Raw genomic sequence first — 18,554 nt, forward strand, 5'->3', positions numbered from 1 at the left:
AGATTCAGAGAACCTGGAGAACTTTCTACACGTAAGCGGCAAGGCCAAAAACCAACACTGAATGCCCGTGACCTTCGATCCTTCAGGCGGCATTAAAAACTGACATCATTGTGTAAAGGATCTTACCGCGTGGGCTCAGGAACACTTCAGAAAACCATTGTCAGTTAACACAGTTAGTCGCTACATCCAAGTACAAGTGCAAATTAAAACTTTACCATGCAAAGCAAAAGCCATACATCAACAACATCCAGAAACACTACCGCCTTCTCTGGGCCCGAGCTCATTTGAAATAGACAGACGCAAAGTGGAAAAGTGTGCTGTGGTCTGATGAGTCCACATTTTAAATTGTATTTGGAAATCATGGATGTTGTGTCCTCCGGACAAAAGAGGAAAAAGACCATCCAGATTGTTTACCAGCGCAAAGTTCAAAAGCCAGCATCTGTGATGGTATGGGGGTGTGTTAGTGCCCATGGCATGGGCAACTTACACATCTGTGATGGCACCATCAATGCTGAAAGGTACATCCAGGTTTTGGAGCAACACATGCTGCCATCCAAGCAACATCTTTTTCAGGGACCTCCCTGCTTAGTTCAGCAAGACAATGCCAAGCCACATTCTGCACGTGTTACAACAGCATGGCTTCGTAGTAAAAGAGTGCAGGTACTAGACTGGCCTGCCTGCAGTCCAGTCCTGTCGCCCAATGAAAATGTGTGGCACATTATGCAGCAAAATACAACAACGGAGACCCCGGACTGTTGAACAACTGAAGGCGTACATCAAGGAAGAATGGGAAAGAATTCCACCTACAAAGCTTCAACAGTTAGTGTCCTCAGTTCCCAAACGCTTATTGAGTGTTGTTAGAAGGAAAGGTGATGTAACACAGTGGTAAACATACCACTGTCCCAGCTTTTTGAAACGTGTTGCAGGCATCCATTTCAAAATGAGCAAATATTTGCACAAAAACAATAAAGTTTATCAGTTTGAACATGAAATATCTTGTCTTTGTGGTGTATTCAATTGAATATAGGTTGAAGAGGATTTGCAAATCATTGTATTCTGTTTTGATTTACATTTTACAAAATGTCCCAACTTCATTGGAATTGGGGTTGTAAAATAAATACAGTACATCAGTTTATGTGAATAGACAGAATTTTACAGTTCATTAAAACCATCTTAATTCTCTGTGGCTTTATTAAAATGTGGTGCTGTGGCCTCTTGAGGCATAGAAATTATGAATATCAGATATACACTTTAAAGCTCGAAGCTGTCATTTAATGTACTCAGTTCTTTTGAATCATTTTGACAAGACATAATTTTAACATGTATAGTCAAAGTACATATTTTTAATGTTATTTGTCAGTGTATTTCTGATGAGGTTTTTGGTCCAAGTTAACAATGACCCAATCTATGAAACTGACTTAGAAATAGGCAATATGGATTTTTTTTTTATTTTTTTAGTTTGTTTCAGCTTTGGACAGACTCCAGATTTTTTCATGACAAATCCATGTTGTTTGTCTTTCCCAGGCTGTATCCACGTTGATTTTTCCCTCGAGCTTACACATCTCTTCCCGATTGGCTCCTCTCAAGCAAAGTGGTCGTTAAATATGTTGCATAAATAAATATCAGACTTACAAAAAATTTCATAGCTTAAAGTATGAAATGAGGCAAAACAGGTCACAAAGCAAGTTGTGCCCCGTTCGTGAGGATTCCCGGAGAATATCTGCCTGCTAATGTTTTTAATTTTGCAAAGACATCAGAGTGACTTGTGCATATAAACAGAATGAAAAAAGTTTGGATTATAGTTGCCACATGGATCGCCCAATCCTTGCAAAATTCTATGAACAAATGCAGGACAAATAGATTGACAAATTCATGGTAGGAAACATTTTTTCCCAATTAAAATTAGAAAAATGATGCACAAAAACATATGCCCGGGGTCATAAATGACCTCACTTGGTCTCTTGAGGGTTAAAGTTACAGTTGAAATTACATTTGAACAATATAATTTTATGGTAATAATACACTATGCTTTACATTTCAAGTGCGGCAGGGCTCGAAAAATAAATAAATATATATATATATATATATATATATAAAAAAGAAATCCATCGATTAGCCTGCCATTTTTAAAAAATAAAGACATCATGAAAAATGACCATAAACATACCCCAAAGCATTGGTTCCTTCACATCCTTTAATCCCAAGGGGTGCTTTCCTGACAAAGCACCCCCCTATGTGCCAAAGCACATAGCACAAGTACAGTTAGGGTGTGCCCAACTACACTTTGCTATTTAGGTGTATAACGGCAGCGCAAAGTAAGGGTTATAGTTAGTCAAAAGGTGTATTTTTGGCATCACATAAATTAAAACCATCAGATTATCATATGCTGTTCTCTTTTAGAGACGTGTGCTGTGGCACCTGGTGGATTGTTATTTAGATTGTGGATTCACGTGAGAGGTTTTCTGGTGAGGAAATAGGTGTGCGCTCAAAACATCAGAAGTGAATGAGTGGGTCATTTACGGGAGCAGCCACCAACTCTCCCTGAGGTGAAGCAGTTAGGTAAAATTTTCACAGGTGTTTGTCTGTTGGTTTGTTTGTATGTTTGCGTGATAACTCAGGAGCAACAGTTAACTCAAAAAGCGATTTATATATACCTAGCACCAAGACTGTCCTTAGCACACCACATTTAAGACCAACATTCTCACAGCCACATAAATAAGCACAAGTACACTTGCTACTGACATAAAAAGGGGGTGAAAATAACAAATGCATCAGTTGGAAACTAGCAATGACACTTGCAGTGTGCACTGCTTTGTGCCAGGTACAAGATAGGGCCCAAGGTGTTTTATATATGAGGTGTACGTTAGACTAAAGACTGAGCAACACACTGTGCAACACAACACAATCTACGCCACAAGCAGGAAATGTTTCAAAGCAGCTGAGTAGAGAGGCTGATAGACCTTACAAACATTAAATTATACAAGTATCAAAATAAAGATCTGATATATCACTGCACAAAAATATTGTTTCTGCTCAAATTGTAACAATGCACATAAAAGAAAGCAAATCAAGATTAAAATGCACAAACACCTTTTGCAGTGGTGAGAACAACAGATTCTTGTAGGCAATTTTTTCAACCTCTTTGCTTTTAATTTGAAAAGAGGGTCAGGAATGGCACAGAGATTTCAGTCTATAGTTATTTTACATCATCTCATATGAAAAATGTTACATGTTTAATTGGTGAAGGAGCACAATCAAGACAAATGGCTGTACAGTATAACATTATGTTGTTTACAGACAGTCCTCATCATGACAAAGCTTATAAAATATACAGGTATTAAAAATCTGTGGTTTTGCTTGTTGGTCTGTTATATCATATCTATAAGTATGTGCTGCAATTGTATATTCACACCAAATTCCCATTGTTTCCAGTGTGAGATCCCGTGTTAACGGAATGTATGAGAAACTACTGCCTGCAGCCCTGAAACGTCTACACCTACACCTGTCTTCTGAATGTGGAGACCGGCCAATGCTGCATCATCATTTAGAGATTTAGAAGTCTTGGGTTCAACAGTGAGAGGGTCTGAGAACATGTGCATCCACCACATTGCAGAACCGCCTTGGGTCCTGGATCTCAACCAAGTAGGCAAGTAGGCAACCGGTCCATCCTCATCTGTTGAAATCCCCATTGATCTACCGCATTCAGGTGACACGTGGATATAAAAATTCCAGCCACTGAGGTCCTCAACACTGAGGCAGCTGTGTTCTGGATCATGCCCAGAGAAATGCACCACATCATGGTCAAAAATGTAACCGACACTCCCTCACAATGAAACTGATAATCCTCATTTGAGTGTCCACAAGTCACCGTTTGTATTGACACAAACTCATTCCAGTGGTACCCAAGTGTCCTCTGAAGACACACATTGACAAAGAAGCACATAATTTAATAATCTAGCAATAAGATTGAGGGTCTCATTCTATTTTCACTAAATCTCAGCTTGAAAATATTTTAACAGATAGGATCCTGAAAGTTGTGGGAAGTCTGGTCTTTGGAAGAGTAGGTACCTGAGGTGCCTAATATGGCATGTTAACACCAACCTTGGCAAGGTTAAAAAAAAAAAATTATTTCATTCTGGGTTTCTTTTTTTTTTTTTTTCTTGGTGCTGTAAGAATGAGTTTACAGGAAGTAGGAAAAGGTGGAGAACGTTTAATCCCCAGGATAAAATAGGATGTAAAAGGGGAGGGTGCACCGGCTTTAGCTCAGTTACACGGCTATTCCAGCCGCTTAGTAGGTGGGAATGTACGCAACAACATTCGGGGACTTCTGGTGTGATTTTCCTCCTGGGAATCAGCCAACTAAACGTGGAATAAGTGGGGTTGTAAAATCTGTGCTGTCACTAATGGTGTTTGTGCATGTCCTCCATTGTGATCCTGCCCCACACACCAATCACAAAAGTTTCAATCTCACACTCATTGTCCCCGCGGGCAATACGGAAGTAGCCATTCTCTCCCCAGTTCTTTCCCCAAGAGTTGGCAGCAGTCTGAAAAAAAAGGGGGGGGGGGGGGGGGAGATTAATAGATTAAAAAAAAATTGTCAACAAACCATTTTAAAAAACAAAGCACTCTTCAAAAGTAAAACCAAAATGTATCTATTGCCCTCTAGTGGCTGGTGACAGTGCAGGAAATTAAACCCACCTCTACCCTAAACAAATCAGAAGAATTCTCATCAATCATCAGTTAATAATCATCACTTTTGTAGTTTTTTTGTTTTGTAAATTGCCATTATCACATAGTGTACAAGTATGTGTCCTACCAGCCACCACCATCCCTGTTAATCCTAACAATTAGCTCAACTCAACAAAGTAACAAGTTACTAGCATAGCTATTAATTTAATAGAATTACACTCAGCAAAAATATAAACGCAACACTTTTGGTTTTGCTCCCATTTTGTATGAGATGAACTCAAAGATCTAAAACTTTTTCCACATAGACAGTATCACCATTCCCTCAAATATTGTTCACAAACCAGTCTAAATCTGTGATAGTGAGCACTTCTCCTTTGCTGAGATAATCCATCCCACCTCACAGGTGTGCATATCAAGATGCTGATTAGACACCATGATTAGTGCACAGGTGTGCCTTAGACTGCCCACAATAAAGGCCACTCTGAAAGGTGCAGTTTTGTTTTATTGGAGGGGGATACCAGTCAGTATCTGGTGGTGACCACCATCTGCCTCATGCAGTGCAACACATCTCCTTCGCATAGAGTTGATCAGTGGTCAATTGTGGCCTGTGAAAGTTGGTCCACTCCTCTTAATGGCCGTGCGAAGTTGCTGGATATTGGCAGGAACTGGTACACACTGTCGTATACGCCGGTCCAGAGCATCCCAAACATGCTCAATGGGTGACATGCCCGGTGAGTATGCCGGCCATGCAAGAACAGGGAGATTTTCAGCTTCCAAGAATTGTGTACAGATCCTTGCAACATGGGGCCTCAGGATCTCGTCACGGTATCTCTGTGCATTCAAAATGCCATCAATAAAATGCACCTGTGTTCTTCATCCATAACAGACGCCTGCCCATACCATAACCCCACCGCCACCATGGGCCATCGATCCACAACATGACATCAGAAAACCGCTCACCCACACAACGCCACACACGCTGTCTGCCATCTGCCCTGGACAGTGTGAACCGGGATTCATCCGTGAAGAGAACACCTCTCCAACGTGCCAAACGCCAGCGAATGTGAGCATTGCCCACTCAAGTCGGTTACGACGACGAACTGGAGTCAGGTCGAGACCCCGATGAGGACGACGAGCATGTATATGGGCTTCCCTGAGACGGTTTCTGACAGTTTGTGCAGAAATTCTTTGGTTATGCAAACCGATTGTTTCAGCAGCTGTCCGAGTCGCTGGTCTCAGACGATCTTGGAGGTGAACATGCTGGATGTGGAGGTCCTGGGCTGGTGTGGTTACACGTGGTCTGCGGTTGTGAGGCTGGTTGGATGTACTGCCAAATTCTCTGAACCGCCTTTGGAGACGGCTTATGGTAGAGAAATGAACATTCAAATACATGAGCAACAGCTCTGGTTGACAATTCCTGCTGTCAGCATGCCAATTGCACGCCTCCCTCAAATCTTGCAACATCTGTGGCATTGTGCTGTGTGACAAAACTGCACCTTTCAGAGTGGCCTTTTATTGTGGGCAGTCTAAGGCACACCTGTGCACTAATCATGGTGTCTAATCAGCATCTTGATATGGCACACCTGTGAGGTGGGATGAATTATCTCAGCAAAGGAGAAGTGCTCACTAACACAGATTTAGACTGGTTTGTGAACAATATTTGAGGGAAATGGTGATATTGTGTATGTGGAAAAAGTTTTAGATCTTTGAGTTCATCTCATACAAAATGGGAGCAAAACCAAAAGTGTTGCTTTTATATTTTGTTGAGTGTAGTAAGTCCCTTTGGCAGCTCCCTTGTTTTGTATTCGGGGTCACCACAGCAAATCCAAGGTGGATCTACATGTTGAATTGGCACAAATTTTACGCCGGATGCCCTTCCTGACGCAACTCCACATTACATGGAGAAATGTGGTAGGGGTGGGATTCGAACCGGGAACCTTCCACACTGAAACCAAGTGCATTAACCACTTGGCCAGCATCCCTACATTAATTTAATATAGAACTATTTAACAATAATCAATATATTCTATAGCATAATTGTTTGAGGTAAGTGACATTATTTAAACAATGACTTTTTTGTAGAAACACATCAATAAAGTTGTAGAAGGAGAGTGAATAAGTGGATTGGACTCATCTAACTATCAAGGAGGCTGCTTTATTAGTTCTGCACCAATCCATACATAAGTAAATTAGATCAGGATTATACAGAAAACACATAAACACAAAAAAACATACCCAATATTTTTTTGATGTCCCATCAAAGCTTCTCTCTTCTCCCCACCTGGTTCATAAAGAAGAGGGTCATTAGCATGGATGAAACCAAAGTCCCAAACATTAAGATTTACCTAAATATGAGATAGATGAAAATAGCTATGTCATTGTTACACAACTCTTTTTAAAATATGGAGCCATTCCAACATGCCTTTGGATATAAACACTTCAGGAATGTGGTCCCCTATGATACTCTGGGCATCGCTTGCAGGGAAAAGTGGACAGAGGTATAAATAGTGTTAAGCAGACGAAAATAATCCTTCATGTTGTTCCTAACATCCTGAAAAAGTATTTATGGCTGGATACCACTTAGTTGTACTCCTACAGCATTCCATGTTCCAACACATACAAGGGCTGTCAATAAAGTATAGGTCCTTTTTATTTTTTTTCAAAAACTATATGGATTTCATTCATATGTTTTTACGTCAGACATGCTTGAACCCTCGTGCGCATGCGTGAGTTTTTCCACGCCTGTCGGTGACGTCATTCGCCTGTGAGCACTCCTTGTGGGAGGAGTCGTCCAGCCCCTAGTCAGAATTCCTTTGTCTGAGAAGTTGCTGAGAGACTGGCGCTTTGTTTGATCAAAATTTTTTCTAAACCTGTGAGACACATCGAAGTGGACACGGTTCGAAAAATTAAGCTGGTTTTCGGTGAAAATTTTAACGGCCGATGAGAGATTTTGAGGTGATACTGTCGCTTTAAGGACTTCCCACGGAGCGAGACGTCATGCAGCGCTCCCAGGTGCCGTCGTCAGCCTGTTTCAAGCTGAAAACCTCCACATTTCAGGCTCTATTGATCCAGGACGTCGTGAGAGAACAGAGAAGTTTCAGAAGAAGTTGGTTTCAGCATTTTATCCGGATATTCCACTGTTAAAGGAGATTTTTTTAATGAAAGACGTCAGGACGCAGCCGGCGCGGTGCGGAGGCACAGGAAAAACACCTCCGTGTTGATAACCATTTGTAAAATCCAGGCGGCTTTTGATGGCTTTCAGTGGAGTGAGTATATGAGAAATTGTTTAACAGCTGGACATGTTCCAACTTGTCCTGAAGGCTTCCAACAGAGGTGTTTTTCCTGTGGCGGAGCGTCACGGCGGCTGCGAGCCGACGCTGCAATCCTTCCGCACGTCTTGCATTAAAAAAATCTCCTTTAACAGTGGAATATCCGGATAAAATGCTGAAACCGACTTCTTCTGAAACTTTTCTGTTCTCTCACGACGTCCTGGATCAATAGAGCCTGAAATGTGGAGGTTTTCAGCTTGAAACAGGCTGACGACGGCGCCTGAGAGCGCTGCACGACGTCTCGCTCCGTGGGAAGTCCTTAAAGCGACAGTATCACCTCAAAATCTCTCATCAGCCGTTAAAATTTTCACTGAAAACCAGCTTAATTTTTCAAACCGTGTCCACTTCAATGTGTCTCACAGGTTTAGAAAAAATTTTGATCAAACAAAGCGCCAGTCTCTCAGCAACTTCTCAGACAAAGGAATTCCGACGAGGGGCTGGACGACTCCTCCCACAAGGAGTGCTCACAGGCGAATGACGTCACCGACAGGCGTGGAAAAACTCACGCATGCGCACGAGGGTTCAAGCATGTCTGATGTAAAAACATATGAATGAAATCCATATAGTTTTTGAAAAAAATAAAAAGGACCTATACTTTATTGACAGACCTCGTAGAACACGGAATTCCCCTTTTCCTTACACGGAAAATTACGCACAAAGGAGAGCGAGGAAGTGAACACCACCTCACTTTATCTCAGAACACACAAACACACCTGAGCATGTTAAAAGCGGACGCATATCCTTAGGTTACTCCCTCGTCTGGTTTGTCATCAGAAAACCTGTCAAGGTCCATAAATTCCTACCATGCTTTTCACTTTGTTCTTAGTATAGCTGCCAACTTTCAGAAGCCTGACGTTTCAGCTCCTCCTGATCAGAACATTCCCCCAAAGCTAATTCCTATCCTGTTTGTGCACTCCACGATGGTGTGTTCCCAAGAGACTCCCACCGTCCAATCCCTTTGTTATATTTTTTAAACAAAGGGAATGCTGGGAAACGAAGTGGCCTGTTTCAGACTCTTCCAGGCTGCCACCACAACACTGGCAGACAGCGCCAACCTTTTATCAGCACACGTGTTTATTAGTGTGCCCCTGAATGCAGCTGGTAACATTTACCAGGAGCAAAGAGTAGCTGTCAGGGTAAAACTTGCAAAAGACAGAAGATACAGTATTTTGAAGTGAACAGGTTGGTACACCTGCATGTATATCTAGGTATCCATACGCATGCCTGCCTGCCTCCTTATTTATTGGTAGGGACAGATACAGACAGAATCAGTCTTATCGAGCACCCAATCAGCTCAGCTGTTCACCTCAGGACAATGATGAACATACCACTTCTCTGGTAGACTGATCCCCCTCTCTCTGTCTAGTGCAGTGAGGATCACCAGTCCAGACAATGCCCTTTCCACCACAGTGGTCCTCAATGGTCTTTCCACAAACTTTCCCAGGCCTGGGCTTAATGGAACACACCGCAATAGGATTTGGTCTAACACAAACAAACTGATGCCTATGGATTGTAGGTTGGCGCTACAAAGAATGTTGTTCACCTCTTCTGTCGCCCAGTCATTGGTTCATTCTTCAGTATACCCCTAAAGTCAATCATGCAACTGCCTTTAATTACCTTCAGAACCCATCCTGACTACCTGTGTTGTGTCATGTCAGTGTTACATTCAATTTGAAAAACAAGAGACTTTGTGCAAGTTCCAGTTGAACTCAGAAGTTGTAATTTTCATGTGTCCCAGGAATGCCCCCTGAACTCAGAATTCCAATTCATCAGCTCATTCAAACTGCACATTTCCTGAGTTCACAGTCCAATATGGCTGCTCTAAGCATCAACATTAGTAAAAGCTGTGGTTTTTAGTGTTTTTGAGGATGTCTGTCTTTGTCCCGCTGCTGTCTGTGGACATGTTGCTATGGTATTTTTTATGCATGACATACACAATGTGTTGTTTATCAACCCGGCAGACTGTGGCCAGCAACACTGAGTGGCTAATCCACACGAGGTGATGGTCAAGTGTTTAAAGTTGTGATCTTGTGACCAGAGGAGCCTTAGTTCAAATCAGACTAGAAAGACAGTCAGGGGCCTTGGGCAAGGTCCTTAATCCCCAAGTTGCTCCTGGTGTATAGTGAACGTCTGGCGTGGCAGCACCCTGACACACTGGTGTATGTGTGAGCGAGGCATCACTGAAATGCGTTTTGAACATTTAAAAAAAGCACTATATAACTGTAGTCGATATACAATTCACGCTACATATCACACAGTAGATTAAAAGACTAATGTAACTTCTGTGGCAGCACGGTGGATTAGTGGTTAGCACTGTTGTCTCACAGCGAGAAGGGCATGAGTTCAGTTCTCGCCATGTGGCCTTTCTTGTGTGGAGTTTGCATGTTCTCCCCATGTTTGCGTGGGGTTCCTTCGGGTGCTCTGGTTTCCTCCCACATCCAAAGACATGCGGGTTAGGTGGATTGGAATCTTTAAATTGTCTGTAGGTGTGTGAGTGGGTGTGAATGTGTTTGTTTGTCTGTCTGTTTGTTCCCCTGTGACAGACTGGCGTCCTGTCCTGGGTGTACCCCACATCGCGCTCTATGACTGCTGGGATGGGCACCAGCCCCCCACGACCCTTGATTGAAGTAAGCGGTTGAAGATGAGTGTGTATGTGTAACTTCAGTACCATATGTCCTTTTCCATAAGGTCTTATTAGTAATTCAAATGTGGATTCATGTCCTGTTCATTTTTCTTAATTTCACAGGTTTTATTTTCAAGATTTACGCTTTGGAAATGAAAGAAACTTACAAAGAAGCTCATTTCAAAGCACTCAACAAAAATATAAACGCAACACTTTTGGTTTTGCTCCCATTTTGTATGAGATGAACTCAAAGATCTAAAACTTTTTCCACATATACAATATCACCATTTCTCTCAATATTGTTCACAAACCAGTCTGAATCTGTGATAGTGAGCACTTCTCCTTTGTTGAGATAATCCATCCCACCTCACAGGTGTGCCATACCAAGATGCTGATTAGACACCATGATTAGTGCACAGGTGTGCCTTAGACTGCCCACAATAAAAGGCCACTCTGAAAGGTGCAGTTTTATCACACAGCACAATGCCACAGATGTCGCAAGATTTGAGGGAGCGTGCAATTGGCATGCTGACAGCAGGAATGTCAACCAGAACTGTTGCTCGTGTATTGAATGTTCATTTCTCTACCATAAGCCGTCTCCAAAGGCGTTTCAGAGAATTTGGCAGTACATCCAACCAGCCTCACAACCGCAGACCACGTGTAACCACACCAGCCCAGGACCTCCACATCCAGCATGTTCACCTCCAAGATTGTCTGAGACCAGCCACTCGGACAGCTGCTGGAACAATCGGTTTGCATAACCAAAGAATTTCTGCACAAACTGTCAGAAACTGTCTCAGGGAAGCTCATCTGCATGCTCGTCGTCCTCATCGGGGTCTTGACCTGACTCCAGTTCGTCGTTGTAACCGATTTGAGTGGGCAAATGCTCACATTTGCTGCCGTTTGGCACGTTGGAGAGGTGTTCTCTTCACGGATGATGCGAAGGAGATGTGTTGCACTGCATGAGGCAAATGGTGGTCACACCAGATACTGACTGGTATCCCCCCCCCCCCCCCAATAAAACAAAACTGCACCTTTCAGAGTGGCCTTTTATTGTGGGCAGTCTAAGGCACACCTGTGCACTAATCATGGTGTCTAATCAGCATCTTGGTATGGCACACCTGTGAGGTGGGATGGATTATCTCAGCAAAGGAGAAGTGCTCAATATCACAGATTTAGACTGGTTTGTGCACAGTATTTGAGGGAAATGGTGATATTGTGTATGTGGAAAAAGTTTTAGATCGTTGAGTTAATCTCATACAAAATGGGAGCAAAACCAAAAGTGTTGCGTTTATATTTTTGTTGAGTATATATGCAACTTCACCCGCACATGCATGTGAAGATAAGATTGATCCCTGCATCAAGCCCAAATATGTCCAGCAGGTGGCGGAGTAGGTAGCAGACAGGTTTATGATCTATCACATAAGCAAATCAAAGTTACCTTTTGTATTGTATTTGATCCATCAACACCAGCCAACATCTAATTACTTACACACAGCTTGGGACTCCGACGAGGGAGGTCGCATCTCCTCCACTCTCCCTTATCTCTGCTCTCTGCTTTAACCTTCAAGTCCCTACTTCACCAGACTGTGAATTCCTAAAATTATATTGGATACTGGTTCTATTGGACTATTACTGGATTAACCATGGAATTGATCAGCTGGTCTCTGAATGCTATTGACACCCTCTTTTCTACAAGAAGGTCAGGATCGGGGGATCCTACCTGCCCAGATGGAATGTATCCTGCGGGCTATGTTCTCGACTCCTGGGGGTCTTGGCATATTGCATGCTTGGCGCCTTTCTCCGTTGAGGACGTCGAGGATTTATTCATATTTGGTCTTATGGTAGAAGGGCTGGCACTTTCTGGCTTATGTGCTGCACTGATCTACTGAAAAATTGGCAAGATGGCGGCATCAAGAACCACGGCCCCTCGCTTGTCCGTCATGATTAATGAGGTGGGCAAGGCATTGCATTCTCAGACTGCGATGACTCTTGAACTCAGACGCAAGTTGGATGACATCTTGGAGCAGATGCGTGCCTTGCAGATGAAGCTGAAGATTTCGGAGGCCGGGGAATATTCTTAATTCATAATTGGGATTTGGTTGTTCAAGTGGAACTGTAAAATGTGTTTTTCACTGCTCGAACCACAACACGGCAGGCTTATCAAGCCTGAAGGACAAATTGCCCAACTGTTTTCCTCCAGAGGAATGTCTTCAGGCCTTGGTAATTATTTGGCTGTTTTCTTATCTCAACCCACAAAGACACTAAACTGTTTTTCATAGGACTGAAGCATGATCCATTCCCACCCCCCACCCCCACCCCCACCCCCCATCACGCACCCTACACTCCGGCTTCAGCTCACATCACCTCCCTTCCCTTCAGTGTGGTGGGTGGCGCCATTTTAGCTGCTGCTGGTCCCTGTCTCCCCCCCACCCCCACCCCCAAAGCTGATGGTGGCGCAACTTTAAGAAACTATCTATTTATTCTCTCACTGTATTTTACAGTCTACATGCCTCAGGTTTTCCAAAGCCTAGAAATCACCATAATAGACCCCTTACACAGTAGCTGCTCTTTTTTTTGTTGTTTTTTTGCATATAAAAGGAGACTAGTGAGCTGCACCATATCATTGTCACATCAAAAGCAGCTGGGCCACTCGCACAGAAGAGCCCCCTGTCAAATTCTTTCAAGTGAGAAAACATGTTTAGGGCTTCGCGCAGGTCCAAACCTCTCATGGCTTCTCACAGAAAGACAGCAGCAAACTACCTGTCTGAATCATCAGAGATCTGTTTTGTCTCGGACGTGCTTTGGGGGCAGAGACGGAGAGGTGAATGGGCAGATGATGGAGAAACGATGGAGCAGAAAGGCAGGGCAGGGTGGGGGTGCACGTTTAGGCAATCCAGGTGTGTCGGCTATCTGTCTGCTCGCATATTTGTGGTCGCCGCAGTGACTGGATGGGGGTAGGTTTGTCTAGGAGTAAAGAGCCAAGGTGTGTCTGCAGGAGCAGTAGACTGGGAGGGAATGCTTATTCATGTCTGTGTGCAGACACATGCAGGTGAAGCTTTGATCTCACAATTTAAACCAGATACCGATGCCAATCAGATTCAGCTTTTTCCTGCTGAAATGGCAAAGTCCGTCTTGCTGATCAAGCAGTGAATTTGTTTGGGGTCTAGATGATGTAGAGATTTGTTTGTCTAGACATCATTAAACATAATGCAACAAGTTAACGCATTTAAACAAGTAAAGAATGTGACAGAATTATTGGCAAAGTGTGTATATGCAAGAAAAATATAAATATAAATGCAATAGTTTTGCTTTCATTCTTATGTTTACCCAAGGCCATCAAATATGGCCTTCGGGTATTGCGAGGACTTTGTGTCTGTCTGTCTGTCTGTCTGTCTGTCTGTCTGTCAGTCCCTTCCCAGCAGAAGTCCAGTCCTATTACTTCCAGAGTCTTGAAATTCACAGGTAACATTCTTGGGATGGCTAACCTTGACCTATTTTAAGAGGTTAAAAAGTCACACTCTATTTCATTGTGTTGAGGGGCAGGGGTGACAGCCAATCAGAGTAGAGCAGCACCATGATGTCACAGGCTGGTTTAGCTAGATGCAAACTAGCACTGGTACCACAGTCTCTTGTACAAAGAGACTGGTAGCGTGTTTTTGAAAACATGGCTGTGATTGGTCTATCTGATACGTCGGCCGCTATTGGCTATCACACCACGCTGTGTGACTGGCTGTGGCATAACAAAAATATGAAAAACCCCTGTCAAACCAAAATGGAAACCAGGTATTTGCTTTGTGTGTCTGGAATTCGCACGGCAACCGAATACATATGGAGGTTTGAGGAGTGGAACCAACTTACCATCCTCCTTGCATTGCCTCCATTTTGATTTTGAAAGGTTGTAAACAAAGGCTGCAGCCAATCAGAGAGTGGCATGTCTCAGCCAATCACCAGAATCATCAGAATCCTGACTAAAGTCACGTGACCAAATAACCCATTACCGACTCCTTTGCCTTGGCTGGAAGAGTGGAGCCAACTTAGATGTAAACGCTATTTCTTTAGTGTGTAAATATAACCTCTTTGTCATATATTATGTAAAAGCAAGTGAGAAATAAACACTTCTAAAACTGAAACCACTGTTTTTGGAACCTGATAACACCTCTGAAGTGATTTACAAGACAATTCATGGGCGTTAGCATGGTGACATCACAGGCTGGTCTAGCTAGCTGCAAACTCTGTTTCATTTGTGTGTAAATATAACCTCTTTGTCATATATTATGTAAAAGCAAGCGAGAAATAAACACTTCTAAAACTGAAAACACTGTTTTTTGGAATCTGATAACACATCTGAAGTGATTTACACGACAATTCATGGGCGTTAGCATGGTGACATCACAGGCTGGTCTAGCTAGCTGCAAACTCTGTTTTGTTTGTGTGTAAATATAACCTCTTTGTCATATATTATGTAAAAGCTAGCGAGAAATAAGCACTTCTAAAACTGAAAATGTTGTTTTTGTAACCTGATAACACCTCTGGGGTAATTTACAAGACATTTCGCAGACGTCAGCGTGCAAGCTAACTTCTGCTAACTGAAAACTAACTTCTGCTCTTGTGAAAAGCTCATGTATGCGCACAAGCACGCCCTCCTACAGACGCTGTTAAAACGTAAATAAAATATTGTTTATGATTGACTGATTGATAGATAGGCTTTATTGAACATTTACAAATTGTATGTAAGACAATAGGATCTTAATAATTAATGTAAGTAACAATTAATGTATAATTTATAAAGAAGACAATGCCCATTTGGCCGATGGTGTTTTAGCATTGTGTTCTTTTTTATGCATTGAAGTAAACGATCTACAAAAGGCACACAAAAGGTTTATTTTCCTCCAAGCTTGTTCTGATATTTGCTATAATCCACATTAAAGATCACTTCACCTTCACAAACATAGTTTGTCCAACTGGCAGGTGTGGCCCATCATGATGCTGATTAAACAGCATGATTATTACACAGATGTGCCTTGGACTGGTCACAATAAAACCTCGCTTTAAAATATGTGGTTGATATTGAAAAAAGATCTTTATTGTGTGAATAACTGAGATGTGGCTCTGGGTTGGGTTGGATGCATGTGGTCTACAGCTGTGAGACTGGTTGGAAACAGCATTTGGGGTGGTTTATGGTAGTGACATGAACATTCAGTTCACAGGCATCAGCTCTGGTGGACATTCCTGCAGTCAGCATGCCAATTAAAAGCTCCCTCAAAACCTGTGACACCTGTGGCATTACTTTGTGTGATGAAATTAAACATTTTAGAGTTGGCTTTAACTGTGACCAATCCAAGGCACCATGCAATAATCATGCTATTTATTCTGCATCTTGATACTTCATGCCCTGGACGCAAACTCACAATCCCCCCGGATGGGAGGCAGGCACTCTAACCATGAGACTTAAACCCATGGGCCATAGCAGCTGTCGCTAGAGCATCTTTTGGCATTGGGGAGTAATGTTTTCTTTAGATTATATTAGATTAGATTAGATAGAATTTTATTAATCCATTGGTAAGACTCCCTTTAGGGAAACTGAGTTAAATTTCTGACTACATATGCACAGCAATCTGCTTGCCTTTGTCACACTCACCCCATTCTAAACCTCACTTCCTTCTGGGTCACGGTACGGTGTTAACAAAATAACTACAAAATGGCTGGATGGACTTTCACCAAACTTTTTGGGAATATTGCTTGGGGTACGGTCTCCTTATGATTAACTTTCAGAACAGATTGGTCAAAGTCAAACAAAGCATAGCCCAAAAAACATGTTTTCATATCTCTGATGCCAGTGTGCCTAAAGATTTGATCCAAAGCTCATATTGATCAGTAAAATATTCGCAATATTGAAGTCATATTTAGTAAAAAATAAAACAGAAACCTTACTTGTGATATTTCAGAGATGATCTAATGCTCATATTGATAGGAAATAGTTTGCCATCATTTGGTACAAATTAGTCATAGTGAAGTCATTCGGAAGTCATAAATGATGCATGTCATCTCTTTCAAACTTGTATTTCAGCATGCACTGAATTCATCAGCTGTCTGATGCTTTTGATTATTAGCAGACTGTACTGTTACACTGGAACCTTACCACCGTGATCCTGACTGAGTGCGTGCCATGTTGCGGGTACTGTGGAGGTTTGGTGAAGCTGACATCTGTGTGTTTGTAGATCCCACTCTTATAGATGAAGAAGTCCTCGTGGACCTCCATAATAGCTGCAAGAACAAACCGTTGGGCAGAGTTAGTAGTTGGATTGAACACAGTGTCACTGCTGCTCGATCTGTTATGGCAGCGAAAGATAAAGATCTTACTCAAACATCAGCTCATCGAAAAGCAATTTCCTGATTCCAGATTCCTTCATGAACGGCAGGTGGGCTATTGTTTTGAGACACGTGTGATTGTGACTTTATGCCAGGGTACGCCACAAAACTGAACTCCTGACTTCCCTGCCGAAGCTCAGTGGGAATAACTCTCCGGATGTACGGCTGAGGAATTCCTACTTCTGGAGGCGTACCTCTTCTTCCGGACCAGAACACTGGTGGGACCTCCCCTCATATAAACAAATCACGGTGACACACAATGCATGAGCAAACACGTATCATGCCTTTGTGTTGACGAAATTCAAAGGGAAAAAAAGGGAACTTGATGTGATGCCAGTAAGTTTTCCTGAACCAAACATTAAATCAAGAGGCTGGCACAGGCTCAGTCACAGGGGACCCTGTTCAATCAGCTCTCTTGACTACACGGACATGAAGCCCCATTATTTCTGACCAGGCGACTGGGGTCAAAGAGAAGGGAATTCTTCTGGAATACTGAACGTGTTTTCCTGACTGCAGTATTGTTTCATTATTAAGAAGCTATACGATGAGATTACTGAGAAAATATTCACGTTACTACAACCCCTGGCAAAAAATTATGGAATCACCGGGCCTCGGAGGATGTTCATTCAGTTGTTAATTTTGTAGAAAAAAAGCAGATCACAGACATGACACAAAACTAAAGTCATTTCAAATGGCAACTTTCTGGCTTTAAGAAACACTATAAGAAATCAAGAAAAATGATTGTGGCAGTCAGTAACGGTTACTTTTTTAGACCAAGCAGAGGAAAAAAATATGGAATCACTCAATTCTGAGGAAAAAATTATGGAATCACCCTGTAAATTTTCATCCCCAAAACTAACACCTGCATCATATCAGATCTGCTCGTTAGTCTGCATCTAAAAAGGAGTGAACACCCTTGGAGAGCTGTTGTACCAAGTGGACTGACATGAATCATGGCTCCAACACGAGAGATGTCAATTGAAACAAAGGAGAGGATTATCAAACTCTTAAAAGAGTAAATCATCACGCAATGTTGCAAAAGATGTTGGTTGTTCACAGTCAGCTGTGTCTAAACTCTGGACCAAATACAAACAACATGGGAAGGTTGTTAAAGGCAAACATACTGGTAGACCAAGGAAGACATCAAAGCGTCAAGACAGAATACTTAAAGCAATATGTCTCAAAAATTGAAAAATGTACAACAAAACAAATGAGGAACGAATGGGAGGAAACTGGAGTCAACGTCTGTGACCGAACTGTAAGAAACCGCCTAAAGGAAATGGGATTTACATACAGAAAAGCTAAACGAAAGGCATCATTAACACCTAAACAGAAAAAAAACAAGGTTACAATGGGCTAAGGAAAAGCAATTGTGGACTGTGGATGACTGGATGAAAGTCATATTCAGTGATGAATCTCGAATCTGCATTGGGCAAGGTGATGATGCTGGAACGTTTGTTTGGTGCCGTTCCAATGAGATTTATAAAGATGACTGCCTGAAGAGAACATGTAAATTTCCACAGTCATTGATGATATGGGGC

At 42.3% G+C, this 18,554-nt stretch overlaps 1 protein-coding gene across 2 annotated transcripts in view; it reads right to left on the minus strand.

Annotated features, from left to right (window-relative positions):
* Positions 1 to 1,462: 1,462 nt before the first annotated feature.
* Positions 1,463 to 18,554, minus strand: part of tinagl1 (tubulointerstitial nephritis antigen-like 1) — a 57,966-nt gene continuing 40,874 nt past the window's right edge. For both annotated transcript variants that reach the window (XM_034160206.1, XM_034160207.1), the window contains exons 10-12: positions 16,786 to 16,908; positions 6,925 to 6,971; positions 1,463 to 4,544 (exon numbers count right to left, since the gene is read on the minus strand). In XM_034160206.1, coding sequence (XP_034016097.1) covers positions 4,401 to 4,544; positions 6,925 to 6,971; positions 16,786 to 16,908 — 314 coding nt within the window. In that variant the 3' untranslated portion in view covers positions 1,463 to 4,400. The remainder of the gene's footprint in view (positions 4,545 to 6,924; positions 6,972 to 16,785; positions 16,909 to 18,554) is intronic.

The sequence above is a fragment of the Thalassophryne amazonica genome, chromosome 20 (assembly GCF_902500255.1).
Source record: "Thalassophryne amazonica chromosome 20, fThaAma1.1, whole genome shotgun sequence".
Classification (NCBI taxonomy): Eukaryota; Metazoa; Chordata; class Actinopteri; order Batrachoidiformes; family Batrachoididae; genus Thalassophryne; species Thalassophryne amazonica.